This window comes from Motacilla alba, chromosome 3 (assembly GCF_015832195.1).
Source record: "Motacilla alba alba isolate MOTALB_02 chromosome 3, Motacilla_alba_V1.0_pri, whole genome shotgun sequence".
Taxonomy (NCBI): Eukaryota; Metazoa; Chordata; class Aves; order Passeriformes; family Motacillidae; genus Motacilla; species Motacilla alba.
In genome coordinates this window covers 64292113-64312533 of record NC_052018.1, presented here as the reverse complement: position 1 = coordinate 64312533, position 20421 = coordinate 64292113, and the positions used below count along the sequence as shown (strand labels likewise).

General features: G+C 42.0%; 2 protein-coding genes across 2 annotated transcripts in view; one reads left to right on the top strand and one right to left on the bottom strand.

Annotated features, from left to right (window-relative positions):
- MAP3K5 (mitogen-activated protein kinase kinase kinase 5) overlaps positions 1-10832 on the bottom strand; it is a 97686-nt gene extending 86854 nt beyond the window's left edge. The window contains exon 1 of the mRNA XM_038130960.1: positions 10397-10832. Coding sequence (XP_037986888.1) covers positions 10397-10802 — 406 coding nt within the window. The 5' untranslated portion in view covers positions 10803-10832. The remainder of the gene's footprint in view (positions 1-10396) is intronic.
- A 7182-nt stretch (positions 10833-18014) lies between these two features.
- The window catches only part of PEX7 (peroxisomal biogenesis factor 7), a 42471-nt gene continuing 40064 nt past the window's right edge, over positions 18015-20421 (top strand). The window contains exons 1-2 of the mRNA XM_038130972.1: positions 18015-18225; positions 19521-19578. Coding sequence (XP_037986900.1) covers positions 18102-18225; positions 19521-19578 — 182 coding nt within the window. The 5' untranslated portion in view covers positions 18015-18101. The remainder of the gene's footprint in view (positions 18226-19520; positions 19579-20421) is intronic.

The window sequence follows — 20421 nt, the reverse complement described above, 5'->3', positions numbered from 1 at the left end:
AGAACAGAGACCAAAATGCAAGCAGTTAAGCAACAAAATGGACTGGAAAGTTTCCAGTTCACACCCATTTGGCAGGGCTTGCTGCAAAAGCTCTTGCTTTAGTTCAGTCCATTTTTCCAGTGCTCTTATTGCATTTTGGCCTTCTCGCATCAGCTGGAACAGGGAGATCATGGTTTCTGGTAACAGAATTAGTGGCAAGAATCCTCATTTTCTTGTTTCATTTGTGGAATGCTTTTAGAACACATACTTTTAAGACTTTCTCCATGTACCTCAGAATTGTGAAATGCACCCAAATGTATTGAAGTATTTAAACCATGTTAAATCACTTCACACTCAGTGACCTCCACAAACATCCGGTGTTATTAAGCCTCAATGAAATAAGCATATTTGAGTAAATCTTCAATACAAGCTCTTGAAGTGGCTGCTAAATCCAGCTTGAGACACTTCTCTCCTACAAACAGAGCGTTCGGCAATAGACCCTGAGACTGATCCAGCAAAAAGCTGCTAGCACAGCTGGGCTGGGCTGCATCACAGTCTCAGCTCTGGACAGTGCTGCCCACATAGGCTCCAGCCTGAAAGGCTTGTCCAGAACCAAGCATCCACTCTGAGTCCCCAGCTCTGTCTGAAGCCAAAGGGCTTCCTTCCTCATGCTGAGAGGTTGATGAAGCACTTTCTCTTCAGCTACAGACCTGGACTCAGCAGAGCCATGGGAAGTTCAGACTTCACTACTGGAAGCCTTCTATGGTTGTAGTAAGTGAGGGTACCCACATGCTGCCCGTGGCCTGTGGCAGCAAGTAGAAGAAGGAAAAAAACCACCTCAGTTCACTCTGATGTAGGGTTAGGAAATACCATAATCCATCAAGAACAAACCAGAATTGGGCACTGCTGCAAGAGCCCAGCATTTCCTCAAAATTAATAGCCTTAGTGTCATATAATATAATATAATAATATAGCTGTACAGGATATTTTGGAACGGCTACTTTTTTTTCTGGCTTGCCCAGCAATGTCTGCCATGCTTCATATGTGCCACAGAGCTGTTACTTCTGGCTAATAAATCAGGAAAATTCCCAAAATAATTAAACCCTGAAAGACGTAAAAGGAAACTAGAACAACCAAGCACAGTATTAAAAAAAAAAAAAAAACAACAACAAAAAACCCAAACAAACAAAAAAAACCCCCAAACTCAAACCAAAACCAACAAAAAAAACCTCTTTAAGAAATTCTGTTCCTCTTCTAATTACCATGCAATCATAAAAATAGTTGTGAAAATTAGAGTCAGCACAGTCTTGAAATGTAAATAATATACAAATATTGAATGAGTTAATCAGGAAATTTTACCTCCCAAAATAAGTTTCAACATAATAAGCAAAAGAAAGTAGTTTGTGCACAGCAACTTGAATGATTTGCAAGGTCACTGAAAACCCTAGTAAGAAATTATGTATTGAATGACTTTAAGTGTCAAAGTATATTTATTTTCATATGAAGAAACGGTGAAGTTCAGCTCTGCAGAAAACAAAAACTGAAACTGATCTCAGGGAAACAGAGAACATAAATACACAGGACTTTAGCTTATTTATACAAGTAACAATCACTTCTTGTGAAAGTGGTCAGGATGGTGTCACTGAGCCTTTTGCAATTGCACTTGACCCAGGAATGATGACAATATTCAGAACTGACAAAATTCTGCTCCCAAGTAGATTTGGAGGAAATCTCTGTTCTTCACACCAACTTCCGGGCAAAAACCTCTCATTTCCAACTTTGATCTGGAAGACAAGGTTACATTCAAGAGGCAAATGGCTTCTCCCCATCTCCACAGATGCCACATGTCACTTCCATTGATGGCAAGAGCTGCAAGGAGTGAGTGAAGACAGAATGCAGCACATAACCAAAAACCCTGGTTTCATTATCATGCTACATTACTGAAAACATAACCAGTAGTCAGCATGCATACATTCAGGTTAAAGTCAATCCATTTTCACTCAAATCAGCTATAAGGTTCCTGGAGGAAGGTCAAGAAACCTTATCTGAGATATTGTACTGAAAGGCAGTAATAAATCAATAAAAACCAAAATTATGGCATACATCTAGTGTGTTTCCCTTCAGATACATTCTTCTGTGGAAAAAAGCCAGTACTATCATGCTTTAAAAAGTATGTGTAGCTGCAAAAATCATATTGAAGGTGGAGCAGTGGAAGTGGGAGCATTTAATCTTATGGGTGTGCCTTTATGGTGGAGTTAAATTAAGTACTTTGCTACTGTGTCAAGATAACTGAATAAATTTATCCCAAGCAGGAGGGGGCCCACTTCAGAATCAGAAATTAATTCCTACAGTAGTACAACTGTTCACTGACTTCTGGTACATCATTGAGTCTTCCTTGGTCACATCCAGGGCTTCCTGTGTTACAATCAGGTGACTTGTGCACACTGCAGAATAGACTTCTGCCAGAAGTTTAACCTGCACCTTCACAGTTCAGAGACTGCAGGTCTGAGTTTATAGGTCGCTAATAAGCCAGAAAGACTGTAATGAAACCAGCATTAAAACTGTATCAGACAAGTAATATGTGAAAGGAAAGAAAACTAGATAAATTCTGCAAGAAGTGCAGATAACTCTTCTGTGGAGATACCACTGAAAAATTGTCTTCACCACTGAAAGCACCAGCTGCTTACTCACCCAGAGTGCACTCTCTGCAAGAGACACCCACTAACAATCAGCAAGCAAGTCCCAGAGCAACTCATTTACTTTATTACAGTAAGGGAGAAATGCGGAGCCAAATTTTTACAGGGGTGTCTAGCTCTTAAATCAAAACACACATTTCTTGTGGGATTTGAAAGAGCACTGATTCCCACTGGCTTCAAATGATTCAGACTGTGGGAAATCTTTAAGCCCCATGCTGCATCTAAACTCATCCCAATGTTTATGAATAAAGGCAGACATGATTTAGAAAAGAATTCAACTCTGGCATGCCGTTGTTAATAGTTGATCAGCAGCTTCTCATAACTGAAATATCATATCTGCATCACTCTAGGCATAAATTTGGTCTCAGAGGAACAAAGTAATATAAACCAAAAAAAGCAGCCTGTGCTTGTATGTCAAGCTCAGCCTGAGGTTCACGTTCTCTTGGAACACAAACAATTACAAACTTCTTACAGAAATCTACCCATCAGTAATTACCAGAAAATCCCCCAGTTGTCAAAACAGATTCCTCTGTCATCTGTCACACACTCACGTTCTGTGGTATGAGATGACTTTGCTGACTGCTACAGATGTTTATCTCATTCTAACAAATGCTGAATGTTGAGTGTGTCTGTACTGCTGAGTATCAACCCCCAGAGAAGCCAGACTGAAAAAGCAGAAGCAGACAACTGTGGACAGTGGATGTTTGGGGACAATCTAAAGCAGAGAGCCCACTATAAAATATGTGAATCCCAGCAATAATTTCCATTTCATTAAACACAGACTTGCAAAATCCCTGTCACTATAGAGCCACTGAGGTTTTATAATTCCTTTGAGTTTAACTTACAAATAAACTTGCAGGTTACTTATGCATTCAAATACAATAATTCCAAATACAGACTGTTCCAAAGGCACTGAGGAAACAGAGGAACAAGTTTTAAATTATCAGCACCACAGAATACACTCAAAACTCAGAAAAACTGCCATAAAACTGAAATTTTCACTTGCTTAACCTAATTTTATTTAAGACATATCAGAGGATGAAATTTACTGAGCACAGTGCTAAAGCATGTATACAAGGTATTTTCTACTTCTTTTCTACTTTTCACTTGAACCTTTAGGATTTAACACAACTTTTTTCAGCTGTTGTCACTTGTTACATTTACAGCTTTTTGTATTGTGCTTCTTTACTTTGGAAAGCCTCTAAAAAGAGAAGCCAAATTATTATCATGACTGCAGCAAATTCAAGAGTAATTTCTTTATGACACATCCTGTTCAGAGCTACAGAAATGCAAACTGCAGAAAAATCAGTCACAAGCTTTCTTCTGCATTACTCAAAAAGCAATCATCTAGTTCCAGTCAGCATTTTCTCCAGTGGGGAATATACTTAAATGATGTCTGCTCATACAGATGCCTCACAATTTTTATATCTTTACTGTATTTTAAGGGCCCTAATAATTTCATAACCCACTTTTCTCCCACCACTTCAAATACCATGAAGTATTTCTAAACTAGCTCTATCACCCTGATGCATTTAAGTGCAAAAGAAAAAGTACCATTTCAAAAGCCTAACTTTAGTAACTTCCAGTAACTTCTACATAATCCAACAAAAGCCTTCATGTGGACTCTCTAGTCGGCTGTCTCACTGATAATACTTCAGTAAATAAACACATCAGGAGCATACTCTTAATGTTATTTATGTTACAGACATGGCTGATAATTCACACCCATGGCACATGATGCATAAGTCTCTCAGCTGTGGGAGAGGCCTGAGGAAGTTCTTTCTGCACAGCAGAGCTACAAATCGCTGTGAAAGGCCAGTGACAGAGTCTGAAAGAGAACTGAGGTTTCACAACCCACATACACGGAGTGGGTGTCTCTGCTGTGCTCCTCCTGCTTTAGACAGAAACTAGTGGCACATTAGTTTTTCAGTCACCTATTGACAAGCAGCCTGATGAGAGTAGTGCAATACAGCGCCAACATTGGAATTTGGTTATAAAGATTTACAGCTGGTCCAGCAATGGAAATATTTGTAAATATGTTGTTTCAAATCCCACAATTTCTTCATAAATTCAGAAGTTCTCCACTAGCACTATGAACACACAGATTTTGTATCAGGATAATGGATTTTTTTCCAGACTCATACTTTTGGTTGTAGATGTAGATGACATTCAGGTGCTTTAGAACTAAATACTCTTCTGTGCTGAAGATATGCCATGCATTTGGTTTGTGTTTCTAATGCTGCTTTCTAAGAGAATCTGGAGTCAATATGCAGAATCAAAAGGACCTTTGCAACCCACCCCACCTAAACATTACAATGTGTGCTTTGCATTCTGACGCAAAAATTTTGTACTCATTATATTTCGCATCCTGACATGATTATAGTCATGCTCTCAAGACAGCCAACGGCTCAAGTCTGCACACCATTATTAACTTACTTGGCATCTCTTGCTCCAACTCATCACTTGCATCATGGTTGCTGAAATACAGAATTTTTCAACATTATTTCCACTGACAGTGGGACTAAACTTCATTTTTTATAGTTGTTGTCCTTCACTCTGAAATTGGACAAGAATGATGCATCATGATAATTTCTTCTGCTACACTAATAAGAACTATCATTTGATTCTCCACTCATGATGCCATAGAAACAGTAGTGGTGTTACAGCAGCACCTGGGGAATGCTGGGGGAGGGGGGGAGGGTGTCAAAAAGAAGTAAAATAAGATATGTATGGAAGTGCTGCATAATCACAGAAAGTATGTGCAGTATTTCAAGTGTCTAACAAAACTCTGTCAGTGAAATGAAAAAATATTAATCAGGAGGCACCAAGAAAAAGGTGGTGAAAAACACCTAATTGTTCTGGGAGATAATGTGGAATAGAACAAAACTTCTGATTACTCTCTCTGCTAGTGATTTTTTTTGCTCCTACAAACAGCTAATATGATAGGATACATTCTGCTTTTTGCCACAGAAAATATTTACATCAACTTCTAGGATCAAGAACATAAGTTTTGAATAGAATATGACCCTCTTTGGGTTTAAGAAGAAAGTCTGGGTTAGGGTGTCACAATAACCAACTTCAGGAAACTTCTATAAAGGCATAAATCCCACCTGAAAAAAATAGCATCCTAGAATTTATCATATTTAGAGGAAGAAACCACGAGAATGCTGTTGAGCCCTGGTATTGCTTTACTACATTTCTGTGCGCCTGTAAATGTTCCTAAATGCACAATCCACAAATGTTCTGTAGAATTTGCAGAAACAACTCAGGTGTAGAACATCTTTAAAGTAATGTTCACCTTCACATAAGTGACTGTACTCGTTCCCTGAGCTTTTTGCCATTTTTTTATATCAAGAATCTTCCCAAGAACTTTGCACACTATGTTTCTAAGCCCAATAAGCCACCATGCCAACCTCAAGCCCAAGCCTGCATGAATTTTGAAAGCAATAATACTGAATTCCAGAAAAAAAGATAATATATTAGACCTATTTTATCATCTCTTATTTGATGAACTGTGTTTTAGTTGATCATTGCTGTTCTGAAGAATTATCTCAATAGACTCACACAACAGTGTTAGTAGAAGATGCTATCTATCCTAAGGGCCATTGATGGATGACAGTTGAGCATAAGGAGCTCATGAAATTGAAATTCCCCATTATAAGAAGTTAGAAAGAGAGTTTTATATGAAAAGCACATCAATCAAGCTGTTTATCTTGAGAACCAACCTAAAACAAGTGATCGCACAGATTAGAAAACCCATATCCGCCTCAGTAACTGTGTGATCTCATATTTCACCTGTCCCTCTGAGACCATATTTAAAAGTCAGAATGCACAACATTTTGCATCTAGAAAACTAACTTACACATCCCTGTCTGATTCTAAAACATTTGTGAAGAAATTACCTTGACCTAGAGCACCTCCCTCCCATGAAGAGCTGACTTAATTCAGATTTCTGAATTTATGAGACTTTTTTTCCTTTTACCATACTTTTACCCGTTTTGTTTTTCTCAAACACTCTGTTCAGCCAGTCCTTGATGCACTTATGTAACACAAAGTGACTATGTAAAGATCTACTCAGAATGAAAATCATTCTAATTTCAATTACCAAAAAAAGATAGGGGGAAAAATATGCTTACATAAGCAAAACAAACTCTAAGTACTTTACACCCATTTATGGCTGTTTCCAAAAGAAACTGAGCAATTAAAGAAAAACCAACAGGATATGCAGATCTAGTCATAAAGATTTAGAGAAAATAGCATTTAATTACAAATATCAACAGTTTCAGTGACTTTTAAAATACCATGATTATCTACTGCACTGTAGAATAGTGTCTCAGATACATTTTGGCATATCTTTAATTGCCCAACTCTTAGAATATTCCTGAAGTGTTTAGAAATTAAATTTAAAATTTAGGAGATACCTGTAATTCACCAGCAACAGCTTTAAAGTTAGTAGAGACAAAAAAAACCCCACAAAACAACCAAACTCTAGCTATCCTCTTTACAAAGGAAAAGAGCCCTTAAGACAGCTGATTAAATCCATACACATCAAATTTTGCAAGAAATTCAACTACATTTTCCTCTCATCACCTTCCTCTTCAAGTGGAAGAAAATGTGATAAATATTGAAGTCTCTGTTTCTGTCAGACCCTTCTATAACAGTTTCCAGTAGTCACTTGACATTTGCTTTTTAAGAAACAATTTTTAAATTTTTTGCTGAAATCAAGTGGAATTTAAGCCTTGCAATCAAAAATGCCAGACTAGGCTCACTCTTAATATTTGGTGCATGCATGGTTCAATTATACCTAGCTGACACCTCTCACTAAATATGCAGTGCTAATTACGTCTCAGCATTTAAGGGCCATAGTTGACTGAAGCTGGCAGGAGATTATTAGTAGGCTAATCTACATTTAGAGCGGATGATGAGTATTTTCATCTAAGATATTTTAGTTAATACTCCTTCAAGTTCTTTTTGAAGCAGTAAAAGGCATGAAGCAAACATACATCAGAAACCACCAAGACTTCAGACTGTGTTATACAAGCGAAAAATGCGACATTAAAAAGAGAAGCCTTAATGATGTACAGGTAGGTTATACTGTAGGTCTATCCTCATAAATCACTGGTAATTTACATGCATTACAAGTGCCGAGAGGTTTAATGTTTGTTTTGTTTCATACAAACACAGTTACAAGTTCGATTTTCCAAACCTTTATGAAGTCACATCATTCCTTATTCTTGTAACTTAGCTGGCCTTACAATAAATCCAGGAAGACTTCATACCCTGAATACGACCACTTAACTATCAAGTAATTTGAAAGCACTTTCACTGCTGAAATTTTATTTCATATTTACTCATGCTGTGCTATTTTAATACACTATTTTAAATAACATACTGTGCAGATATTCATTGTTGTTATTATTATTATTACTACAATCACCTTTGATCACTGAAAGCACACAGCAAAAGAGAACAAGAAGGGTATGAGAGAAGGAGTTTAGGTCACCTACAAATGCTGGCTCCCACCACCATGTGAAAGCAGGTTAAAAAAAAATTCTGTGCAAAAGCTACATCCTCCATGGTTGTTTCAGTTTTGCTCCTTACACTGTTCCCCATTTGCATTCTTCTGCTACACAGCTTCTACTCTTTAATACCGTTCCCAATCTGAGAGAGATTTTTTCATTATTTTAAAGCTTCTGGAGAACAATTAATTCCTAAAAATAGAAAGAGTGTAGAAAGTGCAGCAGGGATAAAGAAGCAAGTATGAAAATCCACAGATCCCTCTAGACCTAAGATCAGCAGCATAACAGAGTTTTTGAGATTGCAGCTGGTTTATCACTGGTCAGTTCAGACAGTACAGAGTATATGTGGAGCAGATGCAAACTTCTACATCTAGCTCTTTTCAGTCCAGGCACTGGAGATGATCAACTCTGCCAGTTCTTTACGTGTTTATGGACTTCACTACTAAAGCAGAATGACAAAGTACTTTTTCTGGTTTGCAACAGTTCCATTAAATTCCAGCCAAACAGGACAAAAGAAAAAGTAATGTCTTCACATTTACAGTTTGCTGAAAAGGCATTGAAATAAGCAAATTATATTACATAAGCATGCAGTTATGTAGCACTATAAGCCAGACACCTACTGCCAGAATTTAAAGGGGCCCATTTCAAGTCAAATCTCCCATAACAAGAAAAGCGTCCATGAACTATCAAGACCCCGCCTATTGAACAGCTCAGAGTCTAAAAACTAACCAATGTAAGAGGCACCAAAAAATCACGGATAATTCAACTTCCTGAGCCTCACTATGCAGCAGCTTCCACAACAGAATCACAAGACTCTCAGGTTTCACCTGCCCTGGAATGAAGAGATGTCAGGGTGCTTGAAATCTCTCCCAGCTGAATGCAGAGAATATAAAGTCTATAATGAAACTCTATGGCCTTCCTATTTCCACCTGTGAGGACAGCTCCTCTGACTTCTGAGAATTGTTACTTTCAAGGAAACGGCTCTGCATGGGACAAAAGGAATAAGCTGCAAGTGCGCTTAAGAATAGCCCACCTCACTGGACTGAATGCAGCAGTCCATGAGGCAAAGCTTGCAAAGTTTCAAAGAGGTGACAGGCATATGCATGAAGAGTCTTTTGTGAGAACTGGTTACAATACTGCCAGGAGGTTTTTGTTTGTTTGTTTGTTTTCTCTCCCTTTTTCTTCACCCCTCCTCAAGAAAGGAGGATACCCCAGTATCTGACAAAACCTTGTTAAATGCTTCTTTTTAGCATGTATTTCATATACACCAAAGCCGCATCACACAATAAGCTTAAAATTGCAGGTCAGGTCAATTTCCTGCTTCTGATTTTTTTTTAAAGCAAAAAGCCATTAATTCAGTACTATAACCTTAGTTGTATGAAGTCTTTGAAAATCTAGCAAGCAGGGGTGTTTTTTATTCAACATTCACACCATGTATCTGTCGGTAAGATAAGCAGATGAGGAAAAATTTTAGTTATTAATTTTACAAACGGGGCCATATACATCATAACACAGAACCTCAGGCCACCACACCTTCAAATAAAAGTGCTGTCCTTTTATTGCCCTGTAGCTGTCAAACTGGGGTGAGAGGATACGGCCTGGGTACTCTTGCCAACTAACCCGATTGATGTGCGCAGCTTTTTGTTCAAAAGCATCCACCGTATGTATTACATGCAATCAATACCAAAAGCACAAACTTTCAACCACAAACACATGGAGCGTCCCAGATGCCGTGTCAGCACTAAGAAATTGTCCCTACGCGTCTGGTGTCAAATCTGCTTTTCAAAGCTCCCACGGCCTCGCAGCTCCTGTCTGCTTCAGCCCGCACTCATCGTACTAGTACAAATTTGCATTCCTGCACGCTATTAGGAAACCGAGAGAAAAAACAGCCGGGGAACGTTTCACCGCCGGTAGCAGCCACAAACACTGATTCCCAGCACGTTTGCTGACCTAAGAGTTTCTTCTTCATTAGCTCGGGGGACAAGAGCGGCTTCTGGCGCACTTTTGCCTCCCCACGTACCCTCCGTGGCCACCCGGGAGGTGTCACTGCAGCCGGGGGCACCGGGGGCTCGGCCCCCGCAGGAGTCGGCGGCCGGAGCTGCTCCCGCCGCCCCGCGGTGAACCCGGGGCGGTGACGGCGAGCCCCGGCCGAGCCTGTCCCGCGGCGGCGATCATCAGCCGCGGCCGGGCAGCCCTTCTCACCTGCGTTATAGAAGCGGTCCAGCACCGCCGTCTCGCCGAAGTCCAGCTTGCCGAAGTGCAGGGTCTCCAGCGCGGCCCCCACCGCCTCGCACGCCTCCCGCAGGCTCTGCAAGGCGCCGCTCTCCGCCGCCAGCAGCGGCCCCTGGCTCGCCTCGTTGATCACGTAGGTGACCGCGGTCCGCCGGCCGCCACCCTTGGCCCGCGCCGCGGTGCTCGGGCAGGCGGCGGCGGCGGCGTCCTCAGCCCAGAGAGCGGCGGGCGGCGGCGCAGCCAAGTCGGGCGGGAGGCTGCGGGCGCCCGTGTCGGCCCCGGGCGCTCTCCTGCCGAGTACCTCCTCGCAGGGCGTCCCGCCGCCGGGCGGGCCGGGCACCGGCAGGCTGACGATTCCCTCGCTGCTGTCGTTCATCCCGGCGGTGAAAGAGCAGCCCCGGGCTCTGTTGCGCTGGCCGGGGTTAGGCAGATGCCATACTGCGCCGCCCGCCCCGGAGCGGTCCCGCTGAGCTGCTGGAGAGGAGAGGCGACCGGGTTGAAGCGAGGGATTCCCACTCGGGCGCTAGCGAAGGTTGACGGAGACAGGGAGACGAGCACAGCCTCCCTCCGTGCCTGCCACCGGCACCATGACGCGCCGCTCCCTTCTCCTCCGCACCTGCAGGGACTGCCCGGCGCGCCGACCCCCGGCAGCCCAGCCTCCTTCTCCTGCCACCCCCGACACCCCGCTCTTCCTCCGGTCGCTTCGCTCCTTGGACGAATTTCCTCGGCCGCGGCGAAAAACCACTTGTGGGATCACTCTCCAGCGCCCCAGCTCCAGCCGAGCGACAGCTGCGGAGCCACTGGCAGCGCGGGCTGGGGCGGCCCCAGCACCGGGCACCTCCTCCGGCCCCGCCTCCGGGCAGAAATAACCTTTTCCGCCCCCGTGCTCGGCGTTCCGACCGCGTCCCGAGTGGGAGCTCTCGGGGAAGGGGAGTCACGACGTGTCCTCACGGGCTTGTCAGCCTGGAAGGACGCAGCTCCCCTTGGGAAGTCTCGGCTCGGCCACCCCCGCTCCTCGGTGCGCCCCGGGAGGGGATGGAGTACCGCCTGTTGGACAGGACCGAGGGCGGCCCTGCCGTCTCCTGCCGGGCTTTATTTTGTAATATCCTCCCCTCTAAAACGAGCCCACGGTCGCGCTTCAAATCTGTGGGGTCAGGCTGCTTACTGAAACAGGGGCGGCCTGCCTGCCTCGCCCCGGAGCGGTCAGAGGTGCTTGAGGTTCACGTGAAGGAGCCTGTGTTTGCAAGAAGCCAGGTCCTCCCTGTGCGCTGAACCTGGTCCTGCTAAAGGGATTTTTATCATTTCCTGCTTTTCTTGTTTGTTTTTGATGGCACGCATACTCTAACTAGCTTGTCAGGAGTAAATGCTTTGCGTGCTTGCAGTGAGTTGAGAGCAGTGTCAGGACTGAGTAATCATTAGCCTTTGCCGCCTGCTGTTATCCGCCGCCTGAACCTGCCTCGCTCTGTGCTCCTGAACGGCTTCAAGTTCACCGAAGGGTTTATGGCTGCTTTGAGCAGGACCAGCCTCATGCTATGCAAGCGCTGCACGGAAAATGGAAAACTACCCCTGTATGTTGATTAAATATGTCGGTTTCTTCCTTTGAGCTGGATCAGCCTCATGTTTTGCAAGTGTTGCACTTCGAAACTGGAAAACTACCCCTGTATGTTGATTAAATATGTCGGTTTCTTGCATTCACCTGCAATTTACTTGTCAAGAATACTTGAAAGCTTTATAATTACCAAAAACATTACTTCTCAGAGAAGAAAACTAATAGGAATAACTAGCATATAGCCAAAAACTGTGCTGTGTATGGTACCGCACCCAGTAGAGGACAAGATCCTTTGGCATTTGAAATAATCCTTAATTTCGAAAAAAGATGCCCTAAAATTTCAGATTATTTGCAGTCCAAGACTGAATATCTGGGGAATTTAAAACGGATTGGAAAAGGAAATAATGTTAAGACTTATGCAGTATGGTTTTGGGTATAAATACTGTGAAAGTGTATGATTTATCAAATGTCTTTTTTTTAAGGGCTTCTATTAAACAGGTACAAGAGAGAAGGAAAAAGATCATTAATTACCTTTGTTTATATGTTATATCAATAGGTCTCATCCTGTTAAAATTCATGTTGAGACTAATCCACTTGTTGGCACAAAGCCTCCTCCTGTATTTCCATTACTTCTGTAGATCAATTCTGGAATAATTAGAAAAATTACTCAGTGCAGTAGCTTCAGTAGCTCTGTTTGCTTTTGCATTGAGCAGTCCCCTTTTCAACAAGATATGCTTGGCATTTGCTTCTGCTGATAAGAAATCGGTAAATGGGGTGGGAAGATGACAAGCAAACTAAAGACTAATTTAAAAGGAAAAGTTAATATTTGCTCATCTGCCAGATACAGTAGGTTATTGTTTCTTGCCACAGTCTGAATGGCTAAGTGTTTTTCTAAATTATGGTGTTTTCCACAAAATGCAGAATTGGTGTTAATCCATTGAACATTGCACTTACATCACCTTACAGGAAGCAAGAACAATATGTCTCTGTTGTTCTCAAGAACAGCCCGTGTTTGTCAAGTGCAGAAGGAAGTCATGGACTGAAAGGAGACGGAAGAAGCATGCTATTCCACTTAGCATTACTGACTTGTGAGGCTTGCTTCATTATTAGCACCACGTCTGTTCCAAATACAAGGTAGTTTTTCTACTGATTTGGTTGTGAGGTTGAGCACTAAACTGGGAAAAAAATCAAAATACTGTTGAATAACAAACACAAATTGCTGATGCTTTTATAAAGTGAAAATATATCTTTTAATCTGTTAGCTCTCTGAAACAAACAATCAGGCATTTAGGAGCTCTTGTATTTTCATGTTTGATTAAGAGATAATTCCAAGGACTTTTTTAAAAGTGAAGTAACAGCCCATTTGTTATCAGAAGTACTCTTACCTTGTTCACTTGTTTCTCAAGGGCTGTGAAATTAACATCTTTAACACCAGATGGTTTGTATATAATCATGATTCAGTACCATCCTGTTCCAGCTCTGTTTTTTCAGAGACAAAACAGACAAAAACTTGGAACAACCAGTTGGCTGTAGACTTGTTGAAATAACAACCTTCTCTTTGTTATATATTTCTATAGCTATAAATCATTTACCTCTGGTATTAACCATAACTATAATTTTAACATCCAAGAGTTTGCCAACTTTATTAGTTGCAAATATAAATGCAATAGTTGATGAGTTACAAAGAGCACATGACAAATACCACAGGCTCGATTTAGCTGATCCAACTTGTGTAAACAAGGTACAAGACCAAAAAAGATAATTTAAATATATCATGATTTACAGAGATTAAATGTAAACATAACTCTGCCAATTTTATTTTTCATGTATTGTGGCCATCCATGTCCAGTAGAGGGAGAAAAATTATTTTAGATGAATCTGCGTTTTGAATGTTTACAGTATGGTGGATGGAATTCATGGAATAAACTGAAATTTATTGCCACAAACACTGGGTTTAAAATGGATGTGAAATTTCATTAATCCTTTAAGGCCCTCTTATTTAACTACAGGATAACATATAGGAGTGAGAGATTGGAGATTCACTGTAAATTCTTCACTGATAAACAGGAAAAAGTTTTCAGGAGTTCAGCGACCTTCAATTATGAGTGTCTAAAAAATTTAAAGAAACTTGGGAGATACAAAAATTTGAATGAGATGTTATAAGTACGTACGTTAATGCAATTTTTGTAACCTTTAGGCCAGAACTCTCACAAGCACTAGAAACGGCTGAACTGAAATTAAAAAATCTTATTTCTAAAAGGTATCTAAAAAGTTAGACTAAGTATATCACTGCAGACAATGAGAAATAACTTTAAGTTCATTAGGGAGAAGGCAGTGTTTTGAGGCAGCCAGCTGCCAGTCTTTAAGAAGAGCTACACTTATGGTCACACTGAACATTTAAAACAATATTTAAATGAAGGGGTAGGGGGACATAAATAGACTGGTGGCCATTGTGCAAGGATGCAGCTGATCATGGAACAGGAATAACATGGGGAATCTGCTTACCATATTACAGCACAATGCACATAGGTAGCAGCCAGCAAAACCTGCCCAAACAATGTGGATATATCATCAGGGATGGATATTTCTCCAGTCAGGATTGTCCTTGTAGCACTTTTCTTGTGAGCATGGTGAAGATGGTGTGCTGTTCTTGCTTCATATTCTCTTTCCCCATAATTCTCATATTTCTTTCTAAATCTCCATGTCTAAATCTTCATTTGCTCCAGTGTCTTTCCCTCCTCTTGGTTCTTTTATTCTTTTGAAGTTCCAGAAGAGCTTCCATGCTAACTGCCTCTCCCTTCCAAATGCCGTAACTCTCAGTTTAGCCATATGAGAGGAGCCTTTTCCCCTTGCATGCATTACTGCAACCCCACTGGTAACTTTTGTTTTTTTTCAATGTTGCCAGTTATTTAATCTTAAATGAACCTTGGGATTATAAATGCTTTTTCTAAAGCTGCAACACATTCAGCTTTATGACGATATGGGGATTTCAGCTGGAAACATCTCTATGCTTCTATCAGTCAGTAAGCATTCACTTGCAGAAGAAAATCTTGATGACATGGAGCCTAGTTCAATAATTAAAAGACAGACAAAATTTAACTGCAGTCCTTGAATATTTTCAGTGTTTTAAGCTACCTGCCTTTGCCATGAGGAAATAGCTCACATTCTACTTTCTCTAGTAGAAAAGATCTTTTTATAAGTTGTTCAAACTCTTGGACTTGAGCCTTTCTGATTACTGTTCCTGCTGACCAGCAAAGGTTTTGGAAGGATTTGTGCACACAGCAGTGATGGTCACCATCTCAACTCACACCTAAGTTAGCTGCCAACTAGCAAGCGGAGAAAATGAGGGACATGTGTTTGTAATAGAGCAGAGCTCTTGTGTCCCAGAGGATGGAAATACTGCAGTAAGCATCCCAAGCAGCTATTCTAATGCTAATGAGGGGTATGAGCGCAGAGAAGTGACAGCTGCATAAAGAGAGCCCAAAACTGCATACTAAGCAACTTTCCCGTTTTTAATTGAAATTACGTTGTGTTTTCAATTTCAGCATAGTTGGGGATTTTTTTCCTTAAACTGAGGGCTCTCGTTTTTTGCATGGAACATGTCTGCCATCTACTGCTGCATGCAGGATCCGTCTGTTTGGAAGAATCAGTCTGGATTATTTCCTCTGTGCTGGTGAGGCCACACCTCGGGTCTTGTGTCCAGTTCTGGGCCCCTCAGTTCAGGACAGACATTGAGGTGCTGGAACAAGTCCAGAGAAGGACAGCAAAGGTGGTGAAGGCTCTGAAACACAAGTCTGATGAGGAGCAGCTGAAGGAACTGGGGGTATTCAGCATGGAGATGAGGAGGTTCAGGGATGACCTTACTGATCTCTACAACGCCTTGAAAGGGGCTGTAGGCAGGTAGGGGTCAGCCTCTCCTCCCCCACAACTTTTGACAGGATGAAGTGGCCTCAAGCTGAGCCAGGGGAAGTTTAAGCTGAACATTAAGAGGAATTTCTTCACAGAAAGGGTGATTAGACATTGGAATGGGCTGCCAGTGGAGGTGGTGGCATCACTGTCCCTGGAAATATGTAAGGAAAGCCTGGATGTGGCACTGAGTGCCATGGTCTAGTTGACATGGTGGTGTTCAGTCATAGGTTGGACTTGGTGATGGTCTTTTCCAACTTAACGAATTCTGTGATTCTGTGATTTGGTGTTAGCTGAAAGGAGCTGGCTGGTAGATCATTTGGTTTCAGTAGCTGCATATAAAATGCTGCTATGATTGGCGGTCCTTCGTGTTACTTGAATTTACTCAGCTGCCCAGAGGCTGAAGATGAAAAAAAAGTAATGTTTAGCAACTTCATTTTTTGGGACCTTCTCTCTTTGCCCATAAAACAGCTTTTGTTGCTTTTGTTGTTATTCTACCTTGAAGCCATCCTATTCAAATACTTTCACTGACTGCATTATTTTGCTTTCTACTTCCGTGGATCTTCAAAACCAGAATTCACAACTTTGTCTGTGAAAAAATGTTTGAGAACTAGTCCTTCTCTCAGGACTTCCTTGTAACCTTTCATCCACTTCTTGATCTTTATGTCTATGAAAATTCTTTTAATCGTGTTTTTAAAATAAAGCTGGGCCACTGATAAGAACTGGTTCCTGCTTGCACAACCTCTGCAGAATTTCACTCATTACGAAAGATCAGCCAGCTTGGAAAAAATGCACTTGATGAAATCTTTCCAATTCAGTGATAAATTATCTATGGAGTAACTGGACTTTACGCCATTAAGCATCTGACTCCCTGACACCTTGCAAATGACAGTGTCCAAATTTACTTACTGCACTCCTGTGGTGGCCTTGTGTCTTTTCAAGTATTGCTATTGACATCCCAGTCACAAATGGCAATTACTTTAAAAACACTTGCTAGGAAAACTGTCCTGTACCTTGCATTTTGAAAAGATAAATTGATTTAAGAAGATTCCACAGAAGCTAAAATTGGTTGAATTTGGCCTGGAGCAGCCAATTCTGTAAGGTATTCCTTTGCCCCAGGGTTAAAAAATCTGATCTCACATGCTGTCAATAAATGAAGCCTAAATAAATTGCCAGTTATGAGGCTTTGAGAACTGCTGTGGTAATCCAAAGGATAAATTAAATTGAGTTTCACTTGCACTGAACTGATTTTATTCTAAAATCCTGGAGGTTATTTAATAAACATATTTGTTTTAGTTTTTATTACAAAATTGAAGAATGAGTAGAACCACCTAATTATGCATCTGAGTGCCAGTTTAAGCAAATGGATATTTTTGTAGCTTTACAATGGATTTTGTAGTCAAGGTTTAGTTTTAAATATAACGCCAGGTAGCAGGAGTATGTAACTATGGTCCAAGTTCCATGAGGTATGTGTAATTAAATAATCTAATTTGCCTCTACTGTACCTTCTGAAAGTGTAAAATGATACTTTTGCATTTTTGTCTTTAAACATATAGATGGGTCATTGTTACTAATGAGGGTTATCTGTGTCCAACTGGAATAATCTCAGTGTCTGCATTTTAAGGGACACAGATGTGGATATATATAGGATATAATATGGGAAAAAGCTGCAGCTGCTGCTCTTAATTTTCTAAGCCTGAACACCACCTCTTACTTTCAAAGGCAAAATTCCCACTGACTTAAACAGAAGTTGTCACAGGTGTAAGAAGTTTATTTATAAAAGGACTTCCATAAAGAACAATTACATACTGAGAAGAACGATAAAGTATGCAGATCTATTAAAGAAATTAGGAGAATGAAAAGCTTAGAAGGTCTTTTTAAAAGGAAAAATGAAAGCTAACGCACATACTTATGATTGAAACATCTCACGTACTCAAGCTGATGCACACACACCGAGCTGATCTATGTGGCGTACAAAAGAGCAGATACTTTGGAAATTCGGCAGTGGTTCCTTCCCGGCAGAAGGCGGCTTTGGGCCCGGCCTTTCCCGGGCTCCGCGCACTGCCAGCGCTCTGGGCCACCCCCTGCCATGGCCAAAGATGGCGGTGGCGGCGCAGCGGCTCCGGCACCGCCCGGCGGGCGGGCGCTTCCGCCGGGGCCGGGGGCGCGCCGGCTCCTCCGCGGCTCCTCCGCGGCTCGGCGGAGGCCCGGGCGGGGGCCATGGGCACGGCGGCGGGCGCGGGCGCCCTGCGGCTGCCCGGGCTGCACGGGTACGCGGTGGAGTTCTCGCCATACTGCCCGGGGCGCGTGGCCTGCGCCGCCGCGCAGTACTACGGCATGGCAGGTGCGGGGGGCGGCGCGGCGGGGGTGACCGGGAGCGCGGCTGAGGAGGAGGAGGAGGAGGCTGGAAACGCGGGTGTGCGGAAGGACAGACGGTGTCTGTCAAATGCCAAAGCGTTTGGGGACGACTTCCCTTTCCGCTGCATTTGTTCTGCCGTGAGACAGCGGCTGTGCCCCGCGGGCGGGCCGGGGGTGCGGCGGGCGCTGCCCCTCGCCCTCCACAGCCCGGCGGGACCCGCCTCTTCCCTACCCGCTGCTGCCCTGGCGCTTCTCACGACGCCCTCGGGAGGAGCGCTCATTTGATAGGGTCGAGAATAAATGTGGTGGTAAAGACATACACAGTGTAAATAAAATGTCCGGAGAGAACTTTCTCCGGTGACAGGACCCGAGCCTGAAGTTGCGTCATGGGAGGTTTAGGTTGGATCTTAGGAAAAGGTTCTTCACCTCGAGGGTGCTTGGGCGCTGGAACAGGCTCCCCAGGGAAATGCTCACAGCACCAAGTCAGACAGAAGCTCGAGAAGTGTTTGGACAATGCTCTCGATGCTCTCTTTGGGATGCTGCTTTACAGGGCGGGGAGCTGGACTCGATCCTGATGAGTCCTTTCCAGCTCAGCTTATTCTGTGATTCTGCTGCTCTTTAGTCCCTGAGCGTCCAGGCAGGCCCTGGTGACCCCGTGGTCTCTTGAAAGAGCCAGGCTTCAATACTGGCACATTTTTCATTTCCAGTGGGAATATTGCTCCCGAAAACATTAATTAAAAAAAAAAAAAAATCCAAGTGTAGAATGACTTTAACAATATCCCCATCAGATGAGGAAGCAGAACTGATGCATGTTTTATGAGAACTGAATTATTTATTTAGTTTCTGGTGAGCTGTGTTTGTATTACTATATTCAGGAAGGGGTGAAAAAAGTTTGCTGTGTTATCAAAAAGACAAAAGGGAACTCTGTGTTGGTGTGTCTGTCATGTGAGGTCCATGGGGAATATGCACTTTTATGCTTTATAAGCAAGGCTTTTTCAACCTCCCCGACAGATATAATGGAGTAAAATAAAAACAAAAAAACAACAACAAAAAAGCCAAAAAAACACACCACCAAAAAACCAAAATCAAGCCAGAACAATGTGATGTAAATTAATTACTGTTTTAGAGACCACAAGATGTTTAATTATGCAAGTAATTTTTAGGCCTCTTAAAGTTCATGTGCCCTTTGTGTTTGCAGACTGAAGCTACCTCAGAACCACCCCAGTTTCCTTTGGCATTGGGGAGGTAGTTGTGATGTTTTGTTTCATTTTGCTGCTTTAGGTTGTGGAACTCTGGCAGTGCTGGAACAAAATGAAGCTGGGATTGTTCTGCTCAGGAGGTAACACAGGTTTATCTTTTATTTTTTTAAGATAAAAACTTACTTTGTACTTGTGAGTACCAGGCACAACTGAAATATTTTTGGTTATTTTTAGTGATATAAAGTATTTTTTAAATTCTGAAGTAACTACTAAATACAGGTATTTGTATTTACATAGAAATTAATATATTTGTATTTACATACAGTACAAAAGATATGTTTACATTGCATGGATTTTGTTATGGGAAATCATCTGGTTTGCACCATTTCCATAGTGTAAACCATTTTATAGAAAACTGACGATGTAAATTAAGAGCAGCTTCTCTGCCCTAGCTTGAAATTATAAACTATAGCTTTTTAGGAATAGTGCCTTGACACCTAGATTTATGCCCTTATGATTGATCTATACTGAAGAAAAGGAAGCTATGTCAAGTCATGGAGGTCCTTCCTAGGAGATACAATTTTCTAGGGGTTTTAAGGAGATTGATTTTGTTGTGGATGGAAGGAGGAGAAAGGTTAGAAAGGAGGGGGTTTAATACTTGTCTTTTATTAACATAAAATGTTTTAAGGAAAGTCTTGAAACAGTGATTGTTTAGATTAAGGTGGCTGGTGTGGAAATGCTTAAAAATAATTAACCATATTCTGAGAAAGCTTTTTTGATTCATAATTGTAAAACAAGACTCTTTGAAGATGTTCAACACTCTTGTTACTTCTGGTAAGTACTCTGGTTTAGTACAGTACATTTCTGTTTTCAGTGACTCCACTTGTTTTGTGGTAGAAAGTCCTCTTAAGTTCCTGACCCACAGACTGTGTTGTTTATCAAAGTGTCCCATGTGCATCTGATCATTACTGCAGAGTGCCATC